Source organism: Canis lupus, chromosome 18, assembly GCF_048164855.1.
Source record: "Canis lupus baileyi chromosome 18, mCanLup2.hap1, whole genome shotgun sequence".
Lineage (NCBI taxonomy): Eukaryota > Metazoa > Chordata > Mammalia > Carnivora > Canidae > Canis > Canis lupus.
In genome coordinates this window covers 53,364,507-53,373,772 of record NC_132855.1, presented here as the reverse complement: position 1 = coordinate 53,373,772, position 9,266 = coordinate 53,364,507, and the positions used below count along the sequence as shown (strand labels likewise).

The following is a 9,266-nucleotide window of genomic DNA, read 5'->3' as shown; positions in this document are numbered from 1 at the left end:
TAGTATTATTTAACAGGCTTCACGATAGTGAAACTGATTTGGATTCAAATCCTGACTTTAAGAACTATGTAACCCTGGGCAAAGTACATTACCTACTTCTTATTCTATAAAATGGGGATTCAGATGGTGTAGCTGTCAAGAGGATTAAATCAGATCTTTTTAACTACAGTGCTTTACACGTTGTAAGCATTCATCAAATAGTGGCATTTATTATTGCAAAGGACTAGCATCAATGTTGAGCAATCCTTTAACATGCTGCTCCCCTTTTGTCCAAAATTTCTTCAGAGTGCAGATTCCAAAATTCCTATTTTCTTTTATGAATTAAGAATTGTTAGACCATTGATTTTTTTTTTTTTTTCTGATTCGGAAAGATACACACAAAAATTCAATTCAATGACCCTAGAAATGTATGTAAATACTGTGGAGTTCAGTGTCCTGAGCAATAGAATGAAACACCTTTTGGGGTGTAAGAACTTAGTAGGAAGGGGGCTATACAGGGATTGTAAGCATTTTTGATTCATCTGGATGTGGCACATATTTCAGTTTTGTACATTATTTGCTTAAGCGTCTGTCTCATCTACTACAGCCAGGATAGGAACCCTGTCTTCAGTCATCTTTGCATTTCCAGTACGGTGCATACCGCACGGATGGCTGGATTGAGGCGCCTTCTCCACGGGCGTCAGGAAGGATTCCCTGGATAGGGATGGAGAAGTCCGAAGGGCGTTGGAAGGACCTCGGACCACTTTCAAGGAGAGAAGAGCCGCTCAGGTACAGAATACACGCCGCTCCTATTGCTCCAGTCGTAAGCAAGTAACGGAGAGAATCACATCCAACTGCCTCTTCCCGGCTCCCGGCCTGGCAGGACCACTTCCGGGAGGGGGCGGGGAGACGGGAGGAGGCGTGCCGGGAAGGAGGCCGTTTGCGAAGCACCAGGCGGAAGTGTGCCAAAGGTACCGGTGCCACGGCTTCCGGTCCGGGTTAACGCGGCTTAGGTACGCTGCGTGGTTTGTGTGGCGTTGAGGACAGACTTCGGAGGGCGAGTCAGTGGGTGAAGAGGCGAGTATCGGCGTCTGAACTCAGAAGTCTGGAGTCTAGTGGGAGGATAGGAAAAAAGGCCGGGAACCCGAATACAATCTAACCTCTGTTTCCGAGGGGGCAGCTTCCACGGGAACCCCTCTGCCCTGGTAACGGCCAAAGAGGAGATGGCGCCAGTCAGGGAGCGGCCGTGGCCGACACAGTGAGGAAGCTTGAAGGCGGAGCAACCGGAGAAGCCTCGGGAGAACAGCCAGAGCCGTCGCTGCCGCTACCACTGCCACCACCATGGAAGGGGCAAAGCCGACTTTGCAGCTCGTATACCAGGCAGTGCAGGCGCTTTACCACGACCCAGATCCCAGCGGAAAGGAGCGCGCCTCATTTTGGCTTGGGGAGCTGCAGCGTTCGGTGAGGGGCCCAGGGAGGCCGTTCTGCGCCGCGGGGCAAGGGCGGGGTGGGACCCGGGCTCGAGCTGGAGCCTGAGCAGGGCGGTTGGCCTCGTGAGATGCTCTTTAGGGAGGAGCTGCTGCCGCGGGGTGGGGCTGCGAAGCTACATTTACGCCGCTTTTCGGAAACTACTTCCTTGTGGTCGGTCGCGAACTGGCCCTTTCCCCACCCCGTAGAATCTTGATTTGTAGGTCCCGTTCTCGCTTGGGGCACGGATCTGGTCGTGTTTAAGTTTTACGCTTGCTACTTCTTAGGCTCTGCTTTTGCGTTTAGTCGTCCTTCAGCCAAATCCAGTCCCAATCTTTCTCCATCTTCCACTTAACGGATGCTTTCTCCGTCTCCTCTCGGTGTCCCAGTGTTGAGCCTGGCAGTTCCATTCCAGCAGTAGCCTTACACCTCACTGTGTGTGCCTCACTGATTTTTCATTAACAGCGATAGTTTGAGTCTCTCATTCTCGAAACTTCTCAGGTTTCTAGATTTCTGTTACACGTGAATTTCCGCCGTGTTTTGGAGTACACCATGATGCAAAGAAAAAAAAATACCGGTTCTGATTTCAGGAAATTCTTGCAGTTAGTTCACCTTTTGATGCATATTTGTTCTCTGACCTGGTTTTTCTCCTCTGACTTTAGTTTCTTTATAAGATACTGGTATCATAGCTGCCTTGATTATTCCATATGAATGTGTGGATATCCGGTTAGGGGTTTAATTACAACCTGTTATACCTATTGTATCTCTGCACTCTTTGATGCACAGGTCTTACCATCCTGTATGTTTTATATTCACTTTTCCTGTGTCTTATTTGTGTGTGTGTATACTCGATGATCTTACTGACTTTACCTTTATTTTTGCATTTTATATTCCCAAGCATATTTTTATTTTTATTTATTTTATTTTTTTTTCCCAAGCATATTTTTAAAGTTTACTCCCTTCTCTTTCTTTTTAAAAACTAGTAACTGATACTTTAGGGTGCTTTGCCCTTTTAAGTGAGGCTCTCGGCTGTGCAGGTACATAGTACATATTTAAAATTTTGCAGCTTTGGTTTTAAATATTACATTTAAAAATTGGGGAACCCCAAGTTCTGGATAACCTCATGGGAAGATAAAGGAGTAAGACTCACTGTAGGCTACACAAGAAAAAACCATTCACATATATTCTTTTTTTTTATTTTTAAGATTTTATTTATTTATTCATGAGAGACAGAGAGGTGAAGACATAGGCAGAGGGAGAAGTAGGCTCCCCACAGGGAGCCTGATGGTGGGACTTGATCCCCCGGGCCCTGGGATCAACCTGAGCCAAAGGCAGATGCTTAACCACTGAGCTGCCCAGGTGCCCCACATATACTCTTATTTAATGCTTAGTTTGTTTTTGGGGAGTCACAAATCTGATACATCATACCAAAAGTCACCTTTTCCCTACTAAACTTGCTTATTGTTGTATTTTATTTATTTTTTAAAGATTTTATTTATTTATTTATTTATTTATTTATTTATTTATTTATTTGACAGAGCCAGAGCACAATTGGGGGAAATGGCAAAGGGAGAGGGAGAAGCAGACTCCCCACCAAGCAGGGAGCCCTATGCGGGGCTTGATCTCGGGACCCCAGGATCATGACCTGAGCCAAACACAGATGCTGAGCCACCCAGGCATCCCGTTTGTATTTTACATTAATATTTTGAGTGCTTACTCTGTACCAGCAACTGTGGTAGGCATTGGTATATGGAAATGAACCAGACAAAAATTTCCACTTGCCACATAGTATGTTTGTGATGATGAAATGAGTTACTATCTGCAAAGAGCTTAGGGAAGTCATAGTTTAAAATGTTAGTAGTTGTTATTTAAATGGTACTTTTCTTACTTTCCACTGCTCTCTATTATAATCTTACATCGTCATCATTATTACTATTTACAGTAAGGGTCCCAACAGGAACAGATAGCACATTTGTAATAGAATAATTCAAGGAGGGTTTATTTTATAAAAGTATTGTTTATAAAGGTTTTGGTCTAATGTGGTACTATAAGAGATAGTGTAGTAACCTGTAGCCAAATTGTTAACATTTGTAGGCTGGAAAGAATAGGAGAGGGAGTGATTACTTGAACTCTGAAGGGAGGTATGGAGTTGGTTGCCTTGAGAGGAGTAGCAGTTTTCATTTGAAGGGACATAGTCATCATGAGGTGATTTTTCAGGGAGAGGGCTGGAGGAATAACTATATTGACCTTATTCCCCGAACCTCCTGGGATTCTTCTTTGAGCAAACCCAACCAAAAGCTAGGAGAAACAGGAACTTGTTGATAATAGTCCATATAGATCAGCATATTAGGGCAAAAACCAGGGAAGAGTGGAAAAGTTGACCTGGAAAAAACATCTAGCACAGTCCCACATCATCATTTATAGGCAACGTCTGCATAAGAATCCACAACTCAGCTGACATTTCAGCCCCTTAATTCCTTTACCTCCCTTTCTCAGCCACATGGTCATATTGTCACATCTTGGGTCTTGTCATTACTAAAAAGTCAGCAATCCCTCATGGCACTAACTCAGTCTTATGGTCACACAGTCACACCCTGAATCTTGTCATTTTTAAAAAGTCACCAGCCTGGGTGCCTGGCTGGCCCATTTGGTAGAGCATGTGGCTCTTGATCTTGGAATTGTGAGTTCAAGACCTATGTTGGGTATAGAGCTTGCTTTAAAACGGAGGAGTGTGTGCTTGGGTGGCTCAGTTGGTTAAGCTTAGGTCTTTATCTCAGGATCATGAGGTTAAAACACACATTGGGCTCCACATTGGGCTCCAGGCTGGTTGTGGAGCCTACTTTTAAAAAAAAGTCACCAGCCCCCCACATCACTAACATCTGCTCTGATCACAGCCCACTCTTCCAGTTTGCTGGCTTAAGGATTCAAGTAACCTCATATAACAGTTTCATTTTTTGAAATCTATATTTTTAATTTTTATCAAAATTAAAAACTTATGGAATGCCTGGGTGGCCCAGTCGGTTAAGTGTCCAACTCTTGCTTTTGGCTCAGGTCGGAATCAGCCCCTCTGTGGGGGCCCTGCATAGGGTGTGGGGTCTGCTTATGATTCTCTCTCTCCTAGCCCCCTCATCCCTTGCTCACTTTCTCCCTCTCTAAAAAAAACTATGTAGTTATATATTTAAAAGTTAAAATCTTTTAAAGTTAAACTTTTAAAACTTTAAAAAGTTATAAAATGGAAACTTTACAAGAAAGGCCTAGACTGTAAAAGAGCAATTATGTTTAGACTTTCTTCTATGAAAGTCTTCCATTGCATTTCTCTAATATAGTTCTATCAGTTTTGGTTAAATACACACAGTACACATTGTGAACCACATAGCAACGTGGTAATATTCCCTTTATTGTGCAGCTTTTCTCCTTTGTTGTGCAGCTTTTTTTCCTCGTGGTAGTCATTATCTTTTTCTTTCTTTCACATTTGCTTCATTTTCTGTATATCTGCAATAATTTGTCCAAAACTTTCTTTTTTTTTTAGTTTATTTTTTTTTAAAGATTTTATTTATTTATTCATGAGAGAGAGAGAGAGAGAGGCAGAGACACAGGCAGAGGGAGAAGCAGGCTCCATGCAGGGATCCCGAAGTGGGACTGGATCCTGGGTCTCCAGGATTACGCCCTAGGCTGAAGGCGGCGCTAAACCGCTGAGCCGTGGGGGCTACCCTGTCCAAAACTTTCTGCATATGTAAATACCCTTAGTATGTTCAGTTTGGTAATCTGTTTCCTTTTTTTGGTAGAAGGAAACCTCTCCCAAGAGCATTCTATCTTCCTCCTCCAATCTGACCTTGTTATTCTCCAGGTCTGTTGCATAATTATTGTTCTGGGATCTCTAACACCCTGGAGAATTATGTTCTTTCTTATGTTATAATCCTGGATCCTATGATCTTTTCTTGGATTACTCCCTCGTTTGATGACTAATTGAGAAGGAAACCTTTACCCCTTTTCTCTTGTATTTCTGTTTGGTCTTCTTTTCTTGGACCACTTTTATCCTGAGAGCAATCCTCTGGATATAAATGGGGCTGCCGCTGGCAGGTAGGAGAAGGAACCAGGGGATGGATTTTACCACTAAGTATGTAGGCTTTAATCTGTTTTAAATATGATATTCCTGTCCTTAGGTGAGTCTGTTGGCCAAGAGTCTAGAATCCCTCTGTGTCAGTCCTCCCAAAGTGAGTCTTCTATGATGGTGGGAGGATAGTAGCCTGGCCACTCAGTCAGGGAGAAAATATCAGTCTGACTGCTTATACAGATTTTGAGCCCACTCTTTTGTTTTTTTGTTCTACCTGTGCATCTGCCTTCAGATGTACCTGGTACTTTTAATTCCTGAGCCTAACTGAGATTTTGCAACATGAATCATTTTGCCCCTTGGCTTTCCCTTTCTCATCTTGTCCTTCCTCTGAAAGTTTCAACTTTTTCAGTCTTGCTAAGACAGTTAACTTCTTCATTAGCATTCTAGTTTCTACAGTTTTCTTAATGCTTTTTTTTTTTTTTTTTTTAATTTTATTTATTTACTCATGAGAGACACAGAGGCAAAGACATAGGCAGAGGGAGAAGCAGCCTCCATGCAAGGAGCCCGATGTGGGACTTGATCCTGGGACTCCAGGATCACGCCCTGAGCTGAAGGCAGATGCTCAACTCCTGAGCCACCCAGGTGTCCCTACAGTTTTCTTAATAATAGTCATGGTTTTATTCTTTTTGTCCTTGTGGTACCCCCCACCCCATTTCAAAAAATCTCTTTACTCTGATTTTAGTGGATTTTTGGAAGGGACCTGTGAGCAAACAGATGTGTTCAGTTCAATTATGTTAAACAAATCCCTGCATTACTTCTTAAATTTCATCAAAACCTTATTCAAAACTGGCTCCAATTTTTTCTTCATTAGGTCTTATCTTCTAATTTGGATTATAAGGTCTATAATTGTAGTCATTTTCTTAAATATACTGTAACCATCAACCCTTCACCTCTGATTTAGTAAAACTTCCTAGGTATAGCCAATTGCTTCTCACTTCTATCAGGTCTAGGTTGCTCTGCATCTCATTTTCTGAATTCTTAGGAACCTTGATCTTTTGGTTATCCTATCTCTCACTTATGTTTTCAAACTCTCATTACTGGGTTCTTCCCATCAACATTCATACAGCTGTAGTATTTCCCATAGTAAGCAAATGGTTATGATGGGGAGGGAAGCGTGGCAGAGAATGCTTCCTTTGTCCAATTTTCTTATTTCTTTGATTATTTCATACTTCTGTACTTTTATTCTTTAAAAAAAATTTTTTTTTTTTAAATTCCTGAGAGACAGAGAGAGGCAGAGACATAGAGGGAGAAGCAGGCTTCTCACAGGGAGCCCGACATGGGGCTCGATCCCCAGACCCAGGATTATACCTTGAGCCACCCAGGCGTCCCTGGGTACTTTTACTCTTTCATAATCTTGTCTTCAAATGAAGAAACTAACCCATCTTTTCAAAGCCCAGCCAAAATCCTTTCTCCTTGAAATCTTAACTGAATCTCTTCAAATGAAAATAATTTCTGTGTCCACTGAATATCTAGAGCACTTTATACAATTGTATTTATAAATTTTTTTTTTTTTTTACTTTTTTGAAAATCTGGTTTGTTCCTTCTACTGGACTGCAGAATCATTTTATTTGTTTATGTGATACTTACACTTGAGGGAATAATTTAATGGTTATTAAGAAAGCAGTGATCAAGATGCCTGACACATTTCTTTAAAATGTGTGTTGAAAGGCACCTGAGTGGTCAGTAGTTTAAGCGTTCGATTCTTGGTTTCTGCTTTGGCTCATGATCTTGGCCCAACATCATCAGGCTCTGTGCTCAGCGTGGAGTCTGCTTGTTCCTCTCCCTCTGCTCCTTCCCTTGCTTGCACTCTCTCTCTCTCTAAAATAAATAAATCTGGGCAGCCCTGGTGGCTCAGCGGTTTAGCGCCGCCTCTGCCTGTGTCTCTGCCTCTCTCTCTCCTCTCTGTGCTTCTCATGAATAAATAAATAAAATCTTTAAAAATAATAAAATAAATCTTAAAAATATATACATATGTTGAATGAATAGCTACTTGTAGGCACCTCCAAAGGGATAGTTGGGTATCTCAAATTTGTCTTCATCTATGAATTTCATTTATTTTTGCTGCCTCTCTCTACTATACCTGTGGTTAATTGAAAATAAACAATATTATTCAGCCTCCTATGATGTTCTGTTTTCAGTCTTTTTTTTTTTTCTTTTAAAAGATCTTATTTATTCATGAGAGACAGAGAGGCAGAGACACAGGCAGAGAGGGAGAAGCAGGCTCCATGCAGAGAGCCTGATGTGGGACTCCATCCCAGGACTCCAGGATCATGCCCTGGGCCGAACACAGGCGCTAAACCGCTGAGCCACCTAGGCGTCCCTGTTTTCAGTCTTTCTATCCTTTATGAGGGGCTTCTGGGTGGCTCAGTCAGCTAAGTGTCTGCCTTCTGCTTAGGTCATAGTCTCAGGGTCCTGGGATCCTGCCCTGTGCAGAGCCTGTCCTGTCGAGCCTGTTGTGTCTGGCTCCTTGCTCAGCAGAGTTTACTTCTCCCTTCTGTCCTTTCCCACCCGCTTGTGCTCTTTCTCACTCTTTCTCAAATAAAATCTTTGGGGGGAAAGAAAAACTTTGTGAGATGAATTTATATTGCCCTCATTTTATTCTCTGAAAGATTTAAGTACAGGAAGGGAGAGGAACTTTTTGACTCAATAAGGCTTTTTCAGAGTAATCAATTACTAAGTACAGACCAAAGGTCTGGTCTAGCGTAGTTACAGCATAGTGTTCGTTCTTTCTTTCTTTCTTTCTTTCTTTCTTTCTTTCTTTCTTTCTTTCTTTCTTTCTTTCTTTCTTTCTTTCTTTTCTATCTATCTATCTATATCTATTTTTAAAGATTTTATTTATTTATTCATAGAGACAGAGAGAGAGGCAGAGACACAGGCACAGGGAGAAGCAGGCATCATACAGAGAGCCTGACGTGGGACTCGAGCCAGGGTCTCCAGGATCACGCCCTGGGCTGCAGGTGGCGCTAAACCGCTGCGCCACCGGGGCTGCCCCTGCATAGTGTTTTAATTTCAAGTTGGTTGTTAATGAATTTGCCTGGCTTGTTTGAAAACCATTTTGAAGAATATACATTTTGAAAAAACTCATCACTTCTCCAACTCTCATTTTACTAACCAAAAGTCATTTAGTAGAGTTCTAATGACCTAGTGACAATAGATTTGGTTTAAGGGTGTAATTTAGTAATGGTTTAGTCTATGCTATGAGCATGTTTTCTTTTTCTCTGATATTTACTTAGAACAGCCATTTGCCAGAGAATCTATATTCATTACTTATTTTTTTTTAAATTTTTATTTATTATTTATGATAGTCACACACAGAGAGAGAGAGAGAGAGAGAGAGAGAGAGAGAGAGAGGTAGAGACACAAGCAGAGGGAGAAGCAGGCTCCATGCACCGGGAACCCGACGTGGGATTCGATCCCGGGTCTCCAGGATCGCGCCCTGGGCCAAAGGCAGGCGCCAAACCGCTGCGCCACCCAGGGATCCCTATATTCATTACTTATAACTTTTTTTTTTCCCGTCAAAATTCATGGAAACAATATATAGCCATGGTTTTGATTTTTTTTTTTAATTTTTATTTATTTATGATAGTAACAGAGGGAGAGAGAGAGGCAGAGACACAGGCAGAGGGAGAAGCAGGCTCCATGCACCGAGAGCCCGACATGGGATTCGATCCGGGGTCTCCAGGATCGCGCCCTGGGCCAAAGGCAG

At 42.3% G+C, this 9,266-nt stretch overlaps 1 protein-coding gene across 2 annotated transcripts in view; it reads left to right on the top strand.

Annotated features, from left to right (window-relative positions):
• Positions 1-975: 975 nt before the first annotated feature.
• TNPO3 (transportin 3) overlaps positions 976-9,266 on the top strand; it is an 84,136-nt gene continuing 75,845 nt past the window's right edge. Inside the window, exon 1 of one of the 2 annotated variants that reach the window (XM_072784513.1) lies at positions 976-1,440. In XM_072784513.1, coding sequence (XP_072640614.1) covers positions 1,321-1,440 — 120 coding nt within the window. In that variant the 5' untranslated portion in view covers positions 976-1,320. The remainder of the gene's footprint in view (positions 1,441-9,266) is intronic. The other variant, XM_072784515.1, reaches the window with a different exon arrangement.